The sequence below is a fragment of the Salmo salar genome, chromosome ssa15 (assembly GCF_905237065.1).
Source record: "Salmo salar chromosome ssa15, Ssal_v3.1, whole genome shotgun sequence".
NCBI classification, from domain to species: domain Eukaryota; kingdom Metazoa; phylum Chordata; class Actinopteri; order Salmoniformes; family Salmonidae; genus Salmo; species Salmo salar.
In genome coordinates, this window is record NC_059456.1 from 67,901,058 (window position 1) to 67,921,063 (window position 20,006).

Below are 20,006 nucleotides of genomic sequence, written 5' to 3' on the forward strand. Positions count from 1 at the left end.
TGACGGATTTTGATGCAGATTATTTATTATGCTAATTGATTCCACATCTCGGGGGTTATTGACAGACAGAAGGTGTGAGTTGTGCCCGTCTGGCAGCTTGTGTATTACTGTGTTACTGAGTGTACCAGGAAATAAACAAACTAACTAGCAGTAACCATTTATCCCAAAAGACTGAACAATTCATTTAAATGCTTTAGAATTGAATGAGTGTTCTATTAGGTTGTGAACGTGCTGATGTGAACTACAACCTATTGGAACAGAAGCGCATGAGACTGTGTGGCTCATCACAGACTTGACTAAAGTGAAGAGGTTTCCTGTCACTGTGGTTACGGCGCGTCTGTCTCGTCTTCGTACCTGTTCCAGGGTCTTAAACAGTAGAATATCTTTGCAGGCGTCCTGCAGCCGGCAGCGCTGCTCGTCTGTTTTGGGATGCACCACCCTCGGCTCCTCCACCTCGTCATCGTCATCTGGGTTAAAGGCCTCCGCGCACACTAGTGGGAGAACACTTAGATTGTAACACAACCTTGGGGGGGGGTAATACTGTAACACACATACTGGGGCAACAATATTACTGTAACAAACACCTAAAGAGTCAAAGTAAGGCATTCCTCAATGTGCTAGTCACAACGAGGGAACACATTGTAAAGCACACGTCGGGGGACTAATACCAGTGTGACACACCCTGAGAAGTTATCAGCATATAGTGATACACTAAGACAACCAGTAGTAACTTAGTGTCAACACCCAGGAGGCATTCAGAGGGCCGGTAAGATTACACCAGAGCAAAGATCTCTGGCTACACCTACTTAACATGCAAAACGTCACCGCTGCAGATCACATTAGGGAGTGGTGACGTCAAACAGAACTCACCTGACACTCTGCGGTTGTATCTGCTGGGGGGAGGGGCTGGAGAGAGAGAGAGAGAGAGTTAGCAGGGGAACATTCTCTCCTGTTCACAGTTCACACGTCGCTGCAACTGCAGAGCCTGTGGGTCCGACCTCTGACATAAGTGCTAGCATAGCGCTCTCGAACCCGGCAGAGAGAAACAACTCAAAACACATGAAAGGAGACCTGACCCGACCCGCATACATTTACGTATTCACACTCCGATAAAGCCAGGCAAAATATAAAAATCACACAAAAGAAGAAAGCACACCACCAAACCCACACATTTCCCCAAAATTCCCAACGCACAGCCTGTTGCGTGGGTGTCTTAGACGCAGACTCTTAGGGCTGTGACAGTAGGGTCGGACAGACAGCGGAACATGGATTGCCTGGAAGGCCAGTGTTGATCATGAATATGTATCCAGTGTACTCCGGTTGTGAATATGAATGTTTAATGAGTGAATGGAGGAAAGCTACTATAGAGAGAGAGAGATAGAGGCCTGTGATGCGAGTGTGGGGTCTGTGGGGTCCGTGGGGGGGGGGGCAAATGACAGGACAGTGTCAATACCACAGCCCAGGGTTCCCATCCTCTGTCTCCCTTCACACTCTATTACCAAGCTGTCAGCAACCATTAACGAGGACATGTGAACGCAGGCCCGATGTGGAGGCACACATTTCAACCCCCTCACCTTCCCCTTCCTCACTGGGACACACTTCATAGTTTATTCCCTAGGGCCCAAGGTCTACAGCTTAAAGACATCCTCCAGCTATTCTTTTTGAAAAGCAATGTCCCAAGTATAAATACAGTAAAGTACACACACTTAAAAGATGCAGTCTTAAACTTCTGGATCATTTCAGCCAGTCGTTTTGAAAAAGTGGTGCTCCCGAGCCAAAAGTGGTCCCGTCACCCATTTCGTATGATGTTACGTCCTACAATTTCATTTTTGCAATTGGTACTATAAATTTGTACGGCCTCCCCCTTGCTTGTGGGAACAATAGAGGAGCAATAGAGAACAAAAGAGGAAAAGGTCCACCCCCCAGGGTTAACACCCGCCACCCAAATGTGGGTAGATTGAGACATAGTTGGGTAAGAATATATTTAACCAGCCACGTCGGCGAGTGGTCACAGAGCATTTGGGAACATTTCATTTATTTTTATCCAAAGCACATATTGGTTGAATCTACCCAAAAGGCTACTAAAATGTGACTATGTCCACGTGTTTCTTGGCTAGTTACATCGTTTTGTTCACACGCTAGGTTGCTTTTCCAATATTAGTTTGTGTTTTCTGCAACTGTCTGCTGTGATTATCCTCTGACAGACACAGAATGCCCTGTTACCGTGGTAACGGCCCACCCCTTATATGGGCATCTAAACATTGTCGTCACAACTAATGACTCGAATATTTGAGGGTACATTGAGATTGATTGAGCACGGACCACTCCAAAAAAAACACATTTCATTCCTCATTAAAAACTCCCAAATACTTCCATTGTGCTCATAAAAGCGTAGAGCCCTGATCTGTAATAATACACAGTCTAGCCGTATCGCTCAGCCTTGTGGCAGGGTAGGTACTTTGTCGTTTGTTGATGTTCATTTGCAGAACTGTTCCTGTTTTTACCATTGTATCTAAATTATTTAGTTTAACATATTCAGGACACAAAAAATGAAATTGAGCAATATAGCAAATTACTACTTCTTACTGGTAATACATTTCTTGTTTTAGAAACATTACAAAGCATTCTCATCCTTCAGTGATTTTTTTGGTGCAAATGTTTTTTTCTTTCTGCCTGCCACGGTGGCTAGTTCATTTCCTACCCTGCCCATGAGGATACCTGGTAACACCTACTGAGATGTGCCTTTTGTTAAGGGCAATTCCACGGTAACAGAGTGATGCTGAGACTCAGGTTTTTCCCCCACTTTAAAATACATGTCAAACAAAAAACAATGATTGTTTAACTTTGCAAACCATACAATTACAATTTCCACAGAAAATGTTACAAACACACATTTGCTTGAAGAACCGTGCAGAAAGTTTAGTAACAGAATTACGGTTTGTGCGTTCATTCTGTTACCAAACTTAGCATCTGCACTGTTCTTCAAGTAAATGTGTTTCTATAACATTTTCAGTGAACATTTTTTAAGTCGTCCTTGTGCATAGATTTGTATGGTTTGTTTACCTATACAAATCATTGGTTGTAAAGTATACATTTTTAAGTGAAAAATCAGAGTCAGCGTCACTCTGCTACCATGGAATTGCCAATAAGTAAATCAGTTGATAAATAAGGTGAAAAGGAGACTGGAGTAGGACCTTAACTCTTCCCGTTGCCCTAGATTTGTCCGTCTTCAGGTCAGTCAGTCACACATCTGGGCCCGTATGCTTCAAGTGTCTCAAAGTAGGAGTGCTGATCTAGGATCAGGTCCCCTCTTGTCCATGTAGATTAGATTAGTTTAGTAGTCACATGCAGGGTACAGTGAAATTGTTATGCTACGAGCGCCAACAGCGCGGGCCCATTTAAAACAAAAATCACATTCATTGTGATCCGAAAGGCAAAACTGATCAGCTCATCTTACCAAACCCTGAGCACTGACTGAAAATGGTGAGTAGAATGGGATTTTAGGAAATATGGGCATGACTAATTTCACTTCAGTTAAATAAAGTCATGGCCAGAGTGGCCTTCGCCCTAATCTGGCACAAAGGGCATCAGCTGGCCAGGCATAAAGTTAAATAAGTCATTCATCATGTGAGAGGGAAGGGTGAAAACAGCAGGCTAGTTCTAGGCTACTTTATGCGTTTTCAAATCTGGATCGTTTTATTATGTTTATTGATTTATATTAACATAATGGATGTTTCAGGGTGTCATAATCATTATACTAAAGTGCATTTCTGGGAACCACGGGAACGAGTGGAGACTAAGTGTGCCATCGTGCAAGGACATGTGCATTTGCGTGTGCTGCGGGGTTTGTAAGGAGAGTGTGTGAAGTGCTCTCGCCTGTCGTCACGTATGGGGGATATCAAGTGCCTGAAGTTGCCTTGACAACAAAACACAAGGAAAGACCTCATTGCCATAACAACCCCCCTCCTGAAACTACCTCTTCCTAAGTGCCAGGTTAACCCTCTATCTAACCCGGTATTCTTCCCCTCTATCACGATAGCAATTCCTACGCTGTGCTGGCTGACGTCTAAATTGATTTCTATCACACGTTATCACTGTCTGCTGGCCCTGCTAATTGCAGCTCGAGCTGAAAGATGATCAACGTGGCACTGCTCTACTCAGCCTGCCCATGTGAGAGAGCAGAGGAGAACGGGAGCAGTCAGAGAGCACTTCCAAACAAAGAAACGTCGGTGTGAGTGGTTTGTTGCATCCCACTGTTGTGTACAGAGCATAAACAAAATGGTGATAACAGATAGTGCGAATATTGACCAGACTGGCTGTGTACGGACTGTCCTGCTGTTAGTTGAACAGTCTTCCCTCACACCTCCCTCAATGTTGCTTTCTCACCTCTCAATCCCCACTCCCACTCATTATCTGTCAGTCTCTCGCTCTCCCTCTTTGTCCATTTCTTCCTCTCCCCCCCCCCTCCCTGTTTATCTCTCTTCTCCCCCTCCCTGGTGTTATAGTCAAGGCCTGTCTGATAAGCACTGGGTCATATGAAGACCAGCCCGGAGAGGGAGCGGTGTGCCTCACGTGTCTCCTCGGCAACCACAAGCTCAGAGGGCGTGGCTTCGTTGATGTGGAGTGGAACATTGCCAACAGGGGGGGGGGGTGACGTGGTCATCAAACATGGGTACAGTTAATGGTTGGTTGTTCTCGCTGGTTGCGTTCTTACCAGATTCTAAGATCCCACAACGCCTGAACGAGTGTTTATCTCTTGGCACCACATGAACACGACAGAGCATTATCTTATATACGCAGACAGAGCGACTGTTAATAAAGACAGGACTGTGAAGTAGCAACCAGCGTCAATGGGCCCTATTGGGCAGATCAGGAACACACGAGGACATTAAGAAGGGAAGTGTTGTTGTGAGGCTGTAGGGCAAGAGACTAGGAAGGGACTGGGGGGGGTTAAGTCAGAACACGCTCTGTTGGCATACTGGTGTGGTTAGAGCACCGTGGGGACAGGGCAGGATAGGGGCATCCGTGTCTCCAAACCAACATGGCCGACCTTGCCAATGGGGCGAAGCCAGCCATGAAAGCAGTAGGGAGAAGAGAGGCGGCTAGACTGGCTGGGAGCTCTCTCGCGCTCTCAGATACTGCCACAGCTGTACACAACCGTAAAAGAGTCTATTGTAGTCAAGGCTGTCACACTGCTCATGACTGACCACTGCTCACACTACCCGGACTATTGACCCCACCCATTTTTACACTGCGGCAACTCTCATTTATTATCCATGCAGTCACTTTAACTCTACCTTCACGTACATATTACCTCAATTACCTCGACTAACCAGTGCCCCCGCACATTGACTCTGTACCCCCTGTATATAGCCTCGTTACTGTTATTTTATTGTTGCTCTTTAATTATTAGTAATTTTTCTATTTAATTTTTTTCATTTATTGTTTACTGAGTAAATACTTTAACACTTATTTTTTTCTTAAAACTGCATTGTTGGTTAAGGGCTTGTAAAGTAAGCGTTTCACTGTAAGGTCTACACCGGTTGTATTCGGTGCATGTGACAAATAACATTGGATTTGAAATATGTTCATTTATAGCCATGGTATAAAAGGCATAATCAACTCCAGGGCTCTATGCGTTCTCTGGAAAATAATGCAACTCCGTGGAAGATCAGTTCCACTCTGCTAACGCGTCGTGGAACACACCTTCCACATCGTGCACTATTTTCCCGGGAACGCCCCTGGTTGATTACCCCTTACCTAGCCTATGGATTAAGATATCTTCTGAGATACGCGGTAGCACAGCGGCAATAGACGAGCTGGAAGGCGAGCCATTGGCTGCGTCTGAAATGGTTACCTATTTCCCCCCCCCCCCAAAAAAAATCTGCCATATTGAATAGGGTGCCACTTCGGACGCAGAAATGGTTGTGTCTGCAAGCTTGTTGCTAATGCTCCTCTGTGCGGATGCTGGACATCTGCTAAGCCGATTGCTTTGACACAACCTCTTAACCAGTGATCAGTGAGGCCCAAGCCGCAAGGAGATAAGGTTAGCCTTACCTCATACTTCACTATGTTACTCTTTTATACACATGCATGCACTCACTGACTCTCTCAAGAGGGCACAGCTGTGTGTGTGTGTGTGTGTGTGTGTGTTCCCCTGTACGTTTATAGCCCTGTCATTTGTATTTATTTAGCCAGGATCGTCTACATCGGTAACAATTGCCACTGTTTAACAGCGAGTCCTGTCCAATTTCAGCCCTGCTGTTTTTCCTCACATACACACATCTGTTTAATGCATACGTGTTCCAAACAGCCCTGACGATGATGATGATGATGGGTCAAGGAACGTTGCAGTTGGCTTCACTCACCCCTGTAGTCCTCTGTGCTATCAATAATGTGCTGCAGTTAGACGTCACCAGTCAATGTGGCCCCTCCCCAAAGTGCACCGCTCAGCACTTGACAGCACTGTATAGACTAGTCACAAGGCTGAGTAAATCCAGTCACACACACACACACACACAGTCTAATCCACCATTTTCCCTGAACATCAAGGCGGTGGTGTGGCGAGGAGGCGTGGATAAGTGATCATTGCGAGTGAATACACACCGTGTTTTGTGTTTCACGCTGCTTCAGAAACCTCTCGTCATGTGAGAGTCATCTGTGGATGCCGAGTTTGTACACAAAAGCCAGTGATAAATTGTTGTTTTGCTACCAAATCGTAGAGGCCCTGTACACGCTACAACGAGCCGTGCTAAAGCAAGGACTGTTGAAAATGATTTGACATTTTGGCCATTTAGCAGACTAAGAGAGACTTACAGTTCATTCATCTTAAGGTAGCTAGCTAGGTGGGACAACCACATATCCCAGTCATAGTAAGTGCATTTTTCCTCAATAACGTAGCTACCAGCAAAATCAGCCATAGTAAGAAAGAAAAAAATTAAGTCAGATAGTAAAGGGAAAAATGTATGGTATGTCGGTGAAATTGCTAGGGCAGGCCAAATGCTGGGAAAACATGTACTCGACTGCCTACTTTTCCCACACCCACCACAAGTTTACCACTGTGTGACAGAACATTACACACACATTCCACACACAGGCTGTTCGGTTTTCTGTTCTTTGCGAGAGGATTTCCACTACAAGCTGGAGTACAAGAGATTACTCTGAATTTTTAGCTCGTCTTCAACTGTTGTACTCATGGAAATTAATTATATATATATATATATTTTTTATCTCCCCGTGTCTTTTCCGGCTTTCCCTCTCTCCCTGTCAATCTGCCTCCTTTACCATGCCCAACGCTCGCTCTTTGTCACTCCACATTTCCCTCCCCCTATCCAACTCTCCCTCTACAGACTAAAGTCCTTAAAAGGAAGTGGCCCTGTCCTGTTTAGTGCTTGCGTTGTTAACCCCTTCATGTCGGAGAGGTCTGGGTGCCAATTTTATGGCAGATGCACTAGCTAGGACTTTGGCCAAAGATGTAACAACTCCACATCGATAGACTATAGCCTAAGTCAAAGGGAAGCTTGTTGCGTGGGCAGAGAAACAGCAGCGAGGCTTTCGAGGGTCTAGAGACTGCCACGTTCAGACCTAGTCCTGGTGACAAACAGCACAGACTCACATGTGCTCATTTACAGTAACAAAGCCTTTCTACTTGTGTTTAAACTTCACAATTGAAAGCGTGTTAACCAGTGGTGACCAACCGGTCGATCACGATGGACTGGTCGATCGCCAAGGCATTCCTAGTCGATCACCAAACATTTCTGTAAAAAAACAAAACAACGATAAAGCCTTACATTAACATTTTTCTATTTGGTTTCGTGTGCTGTTGGCAGAGGGTGCACTTGATTCAGCAACCCTAGCGACGGGAAGGCAAAGTGTTCCCATTTTGAACCATTTCATGTGTCCGAAAAGGTAGAACTCCACCTACCCGGCAGGCCCAGAGAGCAAATCAAGTGCATCTACAGGAATCAGAGTGCACAGCATAGTTGATACTGTGAGATTTCAAAAACATAAAACCGGTTGGTGACCACCGGTTAACACGCTTTCAATTGTGAAGTTGAAACAAGTAGAAAGGCTTTGTTACTGTAAATGGGCACATGGGACTCTCTGGTGTTGGTAACATAAACAGCACAGAGTTAAGCACTGCTGTTTTTATGAGTGAGTTCATGTTTAAGTTGTTATTCAGCACTGTCAACACTTTATTCAACACTTTTATAAGCCATAAAATGTGCGTTCTACCTACAACGTGTGCGCTACAGTGTTTCGATAAGCTTGCATTTTTATTAGCGGCTTGTCTCTTTTATATGGAGCAATATTTCACTTTATCTGGAAATCGGATTAACGACATGAATTGGTGCATGAGGCAGAAATAATGCATCAGCTGGAAGACTGTGTCCCCTTTTCTCAGTGAAGGGAGAGAGAGGGGAGGGACGGTGAGCCTCACCGCTGCTCCCTCCCTCCCCTCAGAAGCAGGCCCTCAGTCCAGTAACAAAAAAATGATTACGCTCACTCAGCTAAGGAACACCTGCTCTTTCCATGACAGACTGACCAGGTGAATTCAGGGGAAAGCTATGATCCCTTATTGATGTCACTTGTTAAATCAGCTTCAAAATCAGTGTAGATGAAGGGGAGGAGACTGGTTAAACATTCACAATGCAGAAATCGCTCTGCCATTTCCTGGTTGCTGAAATTGTAAATATTTCCGCTAATTTCAGTTCGTGACAAAACAAGCTAGTATAGTGTAGAGAGTCATTGTACCATCTAAACTGCTGTGAAATACCTTTTCCATAATCAAAAATATTGTATTTTCTGCTGTTTGAAATTGGTATACCAAACCAAAAGTAAAAGCTGCAAAACTGAAACTGATGAACGGGAAGCATAGAAATAACACACATAGAACAGATCTACCTCTGCTCATTCTCAATGAAAGTGAGTCTATGAAATCTATAACTACATTTGGTTGGATCGCCCAAAAAGTTACACATTGCAGCTTTAAAGAAGGATTTTTAAGCCTTGAGACATGGATTGAGTAGGTTTGCCATTCAGAGGGTGAACGGGCAAGACAAAAGATTGAAGCGCCTTTGATAGAACCCTCGGTGGGTATGGGGTATAGTGCTTCATAAGCTGGTTATTCGATTGTGGGGTTTGAATAGTGTGAGAAGACAACATATTTGGTGAGAATCACAACATAGGGTACAAAAATTCTAGCTCCTAAAAAGGGGCATTAGCCTACATTGGGTGTATAATTTTCAATTACAGGATTACTTAATGTGCAGTTATTTTTCTGCTGTATATTCTGTTACCAATAATAAAAAATAATTTCTTAGGGGGTGGATCAACTTTAATATTGCATTTTCCATCAATATAATTTTCTGCATCATCTCCAATCCCCCATATATTTTTGGTGTAAATACACACACACACACTTTTCAAATATATTTTCCTTTATTATTCCCTGCAAACCCTACCACCCCTCCCCTAATTGGAGTAAACTAATAAACAATAACACTTAAGCTTCCACTTCCAGCTGAAACATCCTATATACATTTTACAGACACAATCTATTTGATAATAGTTAAATTAGATTTGTTTTTAGTCCTGGCCTTCCTTTATTTCTGAACCTATATACATTTTACAGATTATTTTTTACAATTGTTATCTTGTTGTCATTAGTCCCACCCTTCAGCTTCATTCAACCCCTACCATCGATCTCTTAACACCATCCATTTTCGATTTCTATTTGCCATATATTTTTCAACTGTGCTGTGATGCTTCACAAAAGTTCTGAACCTTTCTATTCTCATAGTTTCTACAGATTTTAAATGAAAATATAATTATTTTAGCTTTTTTTTTTATTGATCGATTGACTATGACTTTTCAAATGACCCAGTATTGCTATCTGCAGAGTTAGCTCCAGGTAAAATGTTGCAATTCTTCAGCCATTCCTGGACCTGTGACCAAAAACGAGCTACATATGGACAGTACCAAAATAAATTATCTAATGACTCTGCCTCCTCACAGCAAAATCTGCAGAGCTGGGAAGGTTGACACACACACACACACACGTTCAAAAGTTTGGGGTCACTTAGAAATGTCCTTGTATTTGAAAGAAAAGCACAATTTTTGTCCATTAAAATAACATCAAATTGATCAGAAATACAGTGAACACATTGTTAATGTTGTAAATGACTATCGTAGCTGGAAACGGCTGATTTTTTATGGAATATCTACATACGCGTACAGCGGCCCATTATCAGCAACCATCACTCCTGTGTTCCAATGGCACATTGTGATAGTTAACCTAGGTTTATCATTTTAAAAAAAAGGCTAATTGATCATTAGAAAACCCTGTGCAATTATGTTGGGACAGCTGAAAAAAACTGTTGTCCTGACTTAAAGAAGCAATAAAACTAGCCTTCTTTAGACTAGTTGAGTATCTGGAGCATCAGCATTTGTGGGATCGATTACAGGCTCAAAACGGCCAGAAACAAAGTGCTTTCTTCTGAAACTCGTCAGTCTATTCTTGTTCTGAGAAATGAAGGCAATTCTATGCAAGACATTTCCAAGTAACTGAAGGTCTTGTACAACGCTGTCTACTACTCCCTTCACAGAACAGAGCAAACTGGCTCTAACCAGAATAGAAAGAGGAGTGGGAGGCCCCGGTGCACAACTGAGCAAGAGGACAAGTACATTAGAGTGTCTAGTACCCGCAAACTAGTACCCGCAAAACACAAGTCTCAACGTCAACAATGAAGAGGCAACTCTGGGATGCTGGCCTTCTAGGCAGAGTTCCTCTGTACAGTGTCTGTTATTTTTTCCATCTTAATCTTTTCTCTTTATTGGCCAGTCTGAGAAATGGCTTTTTCTTTGCAACTCTGCCTAGAAGGCCAGCATCCCGGAGTCGCTTCTTCACTGTTGACGTTGAGACTGGTGTTTTGCGGGTACTATTTAATGAAGCTGCCAGTTGAGGACTTGAGGTGTTTTGAATCCGGCGTCGTTTTGCGTGTCAATTCATAAACCATGTGCCATGGAATCAGTACATCGAAAATCTCTTCCCAACTATCTTGCAATCTATATAGCACAGCTGTCAATTGCTTGGTCCTGAAATTAAACTGGTATATTTTTTATTTATCACAATTTTCTTTTAACCAATTTTGGTCTTTAATGCAGGGCCGACAGACAAGTTCCTTACTTTTTCCCCCTTCCACTTGCCTCTTCCATTTTTGCGGTAATGCTGCAATTCGTTGGTTGTAATTTTGGGTAGAGCAGACATTTCCATTTATTTGTGTTGGCTGCATGTGTGACATAAGTAGGACCAGTAGAGTTATGATATAACTTACAAAGATTATACCTTTTCTAAACATTTTATCGGAAAATAGTTATTTTTATCAATTAGTATTGATTTTCAAATAACCGAAAGTGAGCGGTTGTAATCTGAATAAAGGGAAAAAGGCCATTCTTGAACATGGGGTGAGACATTCTTACTAATTTGCTAGAGAACCATTTCAGATTTAAGTATAACTTTTGTATGACTGATGCCTTTAGTGAGAGGTCTAACGCTTTAATATTGAAGAATTTCTGCCCTCCAAATTCATATGCATTTACATGTTAATAGTATCATCTGATTACAAATATACTGCTAAAAAAAAAAGGGAACACTAAAATAACACATCCTAGATCTGAATGAAATAATCTTATTAAATACTTTTTTTCTTTACATAATTGAATGTGCTGACAACAAAATCACACAAAAATAATCAATGGAAATCCAATTTATCAACCCATGGAGGTCTGGATTTGGAGTCACACTCAAAATTAAAGTGGAAAACCACACTACAGGCTGATCCAACTTTGATGTAATGTCCTTAAAACAAGTCAAAATGAGGCTCAGTAGTGTGTGTGGCCTCCACGTACCTGTATGACCTCCCTACAACGCCTGGGCATGCTCCTGATGAGGTGGCGGATGGTCTCCTGAGGGATCTCCTCCCAGACCTGGACTAAAGCATCCGCCAACTCCTGGACAGTCTGTGGTGCAACGTGGCATTGGTGGATGGAGCGAGACATGATGTCCCAGATGTGCTCAATTGGATTCAGGTCTGGGGAACGGGCGGGCCAGTCCATAGCATCAATGCCTTCCTCTTGCAGGAACTGCTGACACACTCCAGCCACATGAGGTCTAGCATTGTCTTGCATTAGGAGGAACCCAGGGCCAACCGCACCAGCATATGGTCTCACAAGGGGTCTGAGGATCTCATCTCGGTACCTAATGGCAGTCAGGCTACCTCTGGCGAGCACATGGAGGGCTGTGCGGCCCCCCAAAGAAATGCCACCCCACACCATGACTGACCCACCTCCAAACCGGTCATGCTGGAGGATGTTGCAGGCAGCAGAACGTTCTCCATGGCGTCTCCAGACTCTGTCACGTGTGCTCAGTGTGAACCTGCTTTCATCTGTGAAGAGCACAGGGCGCCAGTGGCGAATTTGCCAATCTTGGTGTTCTCTGGCAAATGCCAAACGTCCTGCACGGTGTTGGGCTGTAAGCACAACCCCCACCTGTGGACGTCGGGCCCTCATACCACCCTCATGGAGTCTGTTTCTGACCGTTTGAGCAGACACATGCACATTTGTGAACTGCTGGAGGTCATTTTGCAGGGCTCTGGCAGTGCTTATCCTGCTCCTCCTTGCACAAAGGCGGAGGTAGCGGTCCTGCTGCTGGGTTGTTGCCCTCCTACGGCCTCCTCCATGTCTCCTGATGTACTGGCCTGTCTCCTGGTAGCGCCTCCATGCTCTGGACACTACGCTGACAGACACAGCAAACCTTGCCACAGCTCGCATTGATGTGCCATCCTGGATGAGCTGCACTACCTGAGCCACTTGTGTGGGTTGTAGACTCCGTCTCATGCTACCACTAGAGTGAAAGCACCACCAGCATTCAAAAGTGACCAAAACATCAGCCAGGAAGCATAGGAACTGAGAAGTGGTCTATGGTCCCCACCTGCAGAACCACTCCTTTATTGGGAGTGTCTTGCTAATTGCCTATAATTTCCACCTGTTGTCTATTCCATTTGCACAACAGCATGTGAAATGTATTGTCAATCAGTGTTGCTTCCTAAGTGGACAGTTTGATTTCACAGAAGTGTGATAGACTTGGAGTTACATTGTGTTGTTTAAGTGTTCCCTTTATTTTTTTGAGCAGTGTATGTCTCATATTTGAATATAAGTAGATATCCGATAAGTAGCTGTCCGATAACACGTTCTGATGAAATGGCTTGTCCTGCACTTTGTAAAAACCCACAGTGCATTGAGTGAATGCTGGAAAAAGGTCCAGGTTCCTTTCTAAACAGATATGTGAATGTAAAGAGGACTTGAACAACAAAACAGGTGAAGTGAACTGGCAAGGGGCATAAAGAGAACAGTTATTTAGCTTTCTTTTTTTTACCACCACAGAGTTTTAAAGAGGACTCATCAGTTATTTTAAAAGAGACTAATATGTAAAAACACCCTTCGTGAACTACTACTGAACCTCTGCGCTTATCTACTGTCTGATTAGGCAAGGTCGCTGCCCGTCCACTTTATTCCCACTCTAATTGGTTTAGAGAGGACAGGGCCGAGGTTGTGGCCTGGACAGTATTCACTCTGCTTTGACAAGACAAGGTCATTTCAGACAAAAACCTGGAAAATGTTTGTCAGACATCTTCCATGTCTATTTTCATGTATTGTAACCAGTGTTTGAGATTTAACTAAATTTTGCAGTAGCTTGGTGGTAGTTGAACTAAATTCAAATCTTGGTAGTGTTTTCAGTAGTTAATCACTTTTTGCAATGTAGCGGTGTAGTTAACTAATGGCACTCCACTAGTTTGCCAAAAATATGAAGTAGGCAAGAATTTCCCTTGAAACAGTTTGTATTTAATAGGCTAAATTACACATTCTGTTAACATCCGAGTCTAGAGTGATCTGTTCTTGCAATTTGTAGTCTATGAAATTTCAGATTTAGATATGAAAATGTATCATGATGTAGTGAACTACTTTTTCAATGTAACTTTAGTTAAGTAAACCATATTTTTCTTTAGGGTAGCTTAACTTCTTCCAGTGTTAAGTAATTGGTAGCTTGGTAAAATATATTTTCAGTAGCTTCCCCAACACTGATTATAGCCCATATGCCTCTCTACTAAAATACCATACATATATCGGTATGGTTTGTTAGAAAGAGCCAGGTGATTAGACCCCTCGGCTCCAGCACCTTTCCAGTGACCCCACCCCAGTGGTGTAAAGTACTTAGTAGTACTTTAAAGTATTTTTAATTAAGGCGTTTTTGGGAGTATTTGACAACTTTTACTTTACTACATTCCTAAAGAAAATATTGTACTTTTCACTCCATACATTTACCCTGACAACCCAAAGTACTCGTTACATTTTGAATGCTTAGCAGGACAGGAAAATTGTGAAATTCACACACTTATCAAGAGAACACGTGGTCATCCCTTCTGCCTATGGTGGACTCACTAAACACAAATGCATCTTTTATAAATAATGTCCGAGTGTGCCCGTCTATCCATGAATTTTAAAAACAAGAAAATGGTGCCGTCTGCTTTGCTTAATGTAAGGAATTTATAATTATTTATACTTTTGATACTTAAGTATATTTAAAACCAAATACTTTGACTTTTACTCAAGTAGTATTTTACTGGGTGACTGTGACTTGAGTAACTTTCTATTAAAAAAAGGCATCTATACTTTTACTCAAGTATGACAAATTGGGTACTTTTTCCACCACTGCCCCACCCTGACAGCCTCTGTGTCTCTGTCTTGTTAAGCCCACTCTCCCTAAACTAGTGTTCCCCCCCCCAACTCCAGACCTCATTTTTGTTGCAGTCCCAGACAAAGTCACCTGATTAATCCAGGGCTTGATGATTAGTTGACAAGTTGAATCAGGTGACTGTCTGGGGGTGGGGGGGGGTACTCGAGGACAGGAGTTGGGAAACACTACACTAAACCACCTTGTATAATCAGATGGAGAAGCTATGCCGTCACACCCAGCGCAGGGAGAGTTAAGGCGTGCGTGTGTTAATCCTGACGGCTACTATGTGCCTGAGTGAGTGAGAGCCAGGACCAGAAAATAGTCAGGAAAGGATAGTCTTGACGGTGTGTTTTAAACTTGATTCGAATTTCACTGTTAACGATATTACAGTGGGCCGGTAGTATCAAAAATAAAGTCAGGCAATCTGGGGCACAAAGCCACAGATGATCAACTACGTCAGTGGAGGCATTTATCAAAGCATGCAACAAGTTAACACTTTTGTGCAGTCTCATTGTTAGCTACGTCATTATGCATTCCATAACAATATGTACAGCACACTGAACAAAAAAATAAATACTACCGAGTTATAGTTCATTGTCCCGGGTTTGTGGCTGTCGAGATCCCTGCTGTTTGTTGTTATCAATCTTCTCCGTGACCTGCCCTGTCTGGAACTATGAGGAGTAACAGCCTAGCATACGTTGCTAGCTACCATGACAAAGACCAAAGCCGGTGGGAGTACCGTTGGGAGTACCGTTGAGGACAGTGATGTCTATCACACGTGTAGGATCTTTTAAAATGAGAAAAAAAAAGAAAGGGACCTACAAGCAGTTGTTACAACAACAAGAAAATAGTATCAAGTGTTTTGTAGAAGAACAGATTGCAGTTCTCCCAGGGTCAGCTCGATGAGTTGAAACAGGAGAATGGCAAGATGACAGCAATCTGCAAGTCATTGAGAGAGGAAATCAGTTGTGTGTGTGTGAATCCATGATAAATCAGATCTGTCATTGTTATCTCGAGACAATCAAGGCGGAACATGGTTGTGGACGGAATTGCAGAATCTCCTCATGAGACCTGGACAGAGTCTGAGGACAAAGTGTGGGAAATGAGATCTGAGAAATTGAAGATGGACCACAGGAAGATTGAGGTGGAGCGCGCCCACAGAACTGGAAAACCCACGACCAGCCCAGGTGATAGACCCAGGCCGATAGTGGTCAAATTCCTGAGGTTCAAGAACAAGGTAGCTGTTCTGGAAAGAGCCAAGAACTTGAGAGGAACTCATATCTTCCTCAACGAGGACTATCCTGAAGCTGTGAGCCAGAAGAGGACAGAACTGATCCCAGTCATGAAAGCTGCCAGAGCCCTTGGGGACATTGCTTATATCCGCTATGACAGGCTCATTGTTTGCTCTTTTCAGTATTAAGCCCATCTCTGATAAGCTACCCAGGAAAGGTCTGAAAATAGCCCATATTAATATATGTAACCTTAGAAATAAGGTTAATGAAATCAATAACTTGCTAACATCAGATAACATTCATATATATTAGCAATTTCTGAGACTCACTTACTATAGATAATACATTTGATGATACAGCAGTAGCAATACAGGGATATAACATCTAAAGAAGAGACATAAATTCTTATGGGGAGGTGTTGCTGTACACACACATACATACTCAGAGCTATATCCCTGTAATGCTTAGAGAAGATCTTAAGTCAAGTGTTATTGAAGTGTTGTGCCAAGTGAACCTGCAACCACATCTAAAACCTTTTATTTTGGGGTGTTGCTACAGGTCACCAAGTGCTAACAGTCAGTATCTAAATAATGTGTGTGAAATGCTTGATAGTGTATGTGATGTAAACCGAGGTCTACTTTCTTGGGGACCTGAATATTGACTGGTTTTCATCAAGCTGTCCGCTCAAGAGGAAGCTTCTTACTGTAACCAGTGCCTGTAATCTGGTTCAGGTTATTAAATCAACCTACCAGGGTGTTTACAAACACTACAGGAACTATATCATCCACATGTATTGATCACATTTTTACTAATACTGTAGAACTTTGTTCTAAAACTGTATCAGTACCCATTGGATGCTGTGATCACAATATAGTGGCTATATCCAGGAAAGCCAAAGTTCCAACAGCTGGGCCAAAAATAGTGTATAAGAGATCATACAAAATATTTTGCTGTGACTCTAATGTGGATGATGTTAAAAATATTTGTTGGTCTGATGTGATTAATGAGGAGCATCCAGATGCTGCATTTGATGAATTTATGAAATTGATTCTTCCAATTGTTGATAAACATGCACCTGTTAAGAAACTGACTGTTAGAACTGTTAAGGCTCCATGGATTGATGAGGAATTGAAAAACTGTATGGCTGAAAGACATGGGGCAAAAGGAGTGGCTAATGAGTCTGGCTGCATATCGGACTGGCTTACTTGCTGTAAATTGAGATATTATGTGACTAAACTCAACAAAAAGAAGAAGAAACTGTATTATAAAGCCAAGATCACTGATTTAAAGTGATGATGGAAAAAAACTTGAGTACTTTAAATGAAATTATGGGCAGAAAGACAAATTCAACTACATCTTTCATCAAATCAGACGGCTTATTCATCACAAAACCATTGGATGTTGCCAATTATTTTAATGATTATTTCATTGGCAAAGTGGGCAAACTTGGGCAGGAAATGCCAATGACGAACAGTGAGAAATTGTATTCATGCATAAAAGAAAGAAAAGCATTGCAAGTTTGAATTTTGTAAAGTTAGTGTGGGAGAGGTGGAAAAATTGTTATCGATCAATAATGGACATACCTCCTGGCATTGACAAGTTAGATGGAAAGCTACTGAGGATGGTAGCTGACTCTATAGCCACTCTTATATGTCATATTTTTAAGCTGAGCCTAGAGGAAAGTATTTGTCCTCAGGCCTGGAAGGAAGCCAAAGTAATTCCGCTACCCAAGAGCGGTAAAGCCGCCTTTACTGGTTCTAACAGCAGACCTATAAGCTTGCTGCCAGGTCTTAGCAAAATGTATGGGAAAATTGTGTTTGACCAAATACAATGCTATTTCTCTGTAAACAAATTAACAGACTTTCAGCATGCTTATAAAGAAGGGCACTCAACATGTACTGCACTGACACAAATGACAGAGTGGTTGAAAGAAATTGATAATAAGAAGATTGCGGGAGATGTACGGTTAGATTTCAGCGCAGACTGATATTATTGACCATAAGCTGTTGTTGAAAAAACTTGAGTTATGGCTTTTCAACCTCTGCCATATCGTGGATTCAGAGCCATCTAATATAACTCAGAGGGTTTTCTTTAATGGAAGCTTCTCTAATGGCAAAAATGTAAAGTGTGGTGTACCGCAGGGCAGCTCTCTAGGCCCTCTACTCTTTTCTATTCTTACCAATGACCTGCCACTGGCATTAAACAAAGCATGTGTGTCCATGTATGCTGATGATTCAACCATATACACATGTCAGCAACCACAGCTAATGCAGTCACTGAAACCGTTAACAAAGAGTTGCAGTCTGTTTTGGAATGGGTGGCCAGTAATAAACTGGTATTGAACATCGAAAGCTAAGAGCATTGTATTGGTACAAATCATTGCTTAAGTTCTAGACCTCAGCTGAATCTGGTAATGAATGGTGTGGCTGTTGAACAAGTTGGGGAGACTAAATTACTTGGCGTTACTTTAGATTGTAAACTGTCATGTTAGATGGGCAGTAAAAGACGGGGGAGGATAAGACTGGCTGTATAGAGAGAGAGCCTATAGGAAGAGGAAGAACGATTTACACTGGCACTTCATAACTTGTCTGAGTGCATTACAAGGCCCTGTGAATAGAGGAGAATCGCCTGAATGAAAACATGACAGACTGCAGGCAATTGTCAGGACACATTGCCAACACAATGTTTCTTATAAAAAGAAGTGATGCAGTCAGTTACAGGCGTTACTTTAGATTGTAAACTGTCATGTTCAAAACATATAGATTCAACGGTTGTAGGGAGAGGTCTGGCCGTAATAAAGAGATGCTCTGCTTTTTTGACGCCACACTCCAAAAAGCAAATTCTGCAGGCTCTAGTTTTGTCTAATCTTGATTATTGTCCAGTCGTGTGGGCCAGTGCTGCAAGGAAAGACCTAGTTAAGCCACAGCTGGCCCAGAACAGAGTGGCACGTTTTGCTCTTAATTGTAATCAGAGGGCTGATATAAATACTATGCATGCCAGTCTCTCTTGGCTAAGAGTTGAGGAGAGACTGACTGCATCACTTCTTTTTATAAGAAACATTGTGTTGAAACTCCCAAATTGTTTGCATAGTCAACTTACACACAGCTCTAACACGCGCTTATCCCACCAGCCATGCCACCAGGGGTCTTTTCACAGTCCACAAATCCAGAACAAACTCAAAAAAGCATACAGTATTATATAGAGCACTAATTGCATGGAACTACCTTCCATCTCATATTGGTCAAATAAACAGCAAACCTGGTTTACAAAAAACAACAGATAAAGCAACCCTTCGCAGCACAACACCTCTCCCCTATTTGACCTAGATAGTTTGTGTGTAGGCATTGACATGTAGGCTACGTGTGCCTTTAAATTTTTTTTAGGTAGTGCTGTCTTTGAGCTGTTCTTGTCTATTGATGTTCTGTATTAGCTCATTCTGTACAATGTTCCATGTTTTGTATGGATCCCAGGAATGGGGATCCTAATAAAATGCCAAAAAAATAGAAGGAAATCAGTCCAGTGAAATAAATTCATTAGGCCCTAATTTCATATGGCTGGGCAGTGGTGCAGCCATAGGTTGGCATGGGCCCACCCACTTGGCAGCCAGGCCCAGTCAATAAGGAGTTATTCCCCACAAAAGGGCTTTATTACAGACATAAATACACCCCCCCCCCCCCCATTAAACATGGGACCAACACTTTACATGTTGCATTTATATTTTTGTTCAGTCTAATTAGAATGATGAAAGATGGTTTCCATATCATTCAACGTAGAGCGGCCAAGCCGCATAAAATCCATGAACAAGTGACAACACGGTGACTGCTCGTGCTCAACATGGGGACTTCATAGTGCACAACCTGGCATGGGAGCGCGGGCCGTACGAACTGCAAATAAAAGCGAGGATGGGCTTTCCCTCAGTTTCCTGCCACAGGAGATGCACAGGGAATTAGGAAGTGCCAGAAGTTCAGATGCTTATCAAA

General features: G+C 42.6%; 1 protein-coding gene across 3 annotated transcripts in view; it reads right to left on the minus strand.

Moving 5' to 3' along the window:
* Positions 1–20,006, minus strand: part of LOC106572271 (cAMP-dependent protein kinase type II-alpha regulatory subunit) — a 47,518-nt gene that overhangs the window by 13,812 nt on the left and 13,700 nt on the right. For all 3 annotated transcript variants that reach the window (XM_014146325.2, XM_014146327.2, XM_014146326.2), the window contains exons 2-3: positions 871–906; positions 355–491 (exon numbers count right to left, since the gene is read on the minus strand). In XM_014146325.2, coding sequence (XP_014001800.1) covers positions 355–491; positions 871–906 — 173 coding nt within the window. The remainder of the gene's footprint in view (positions 1–354; positions 492–870; positions 907–20,006) is intronic.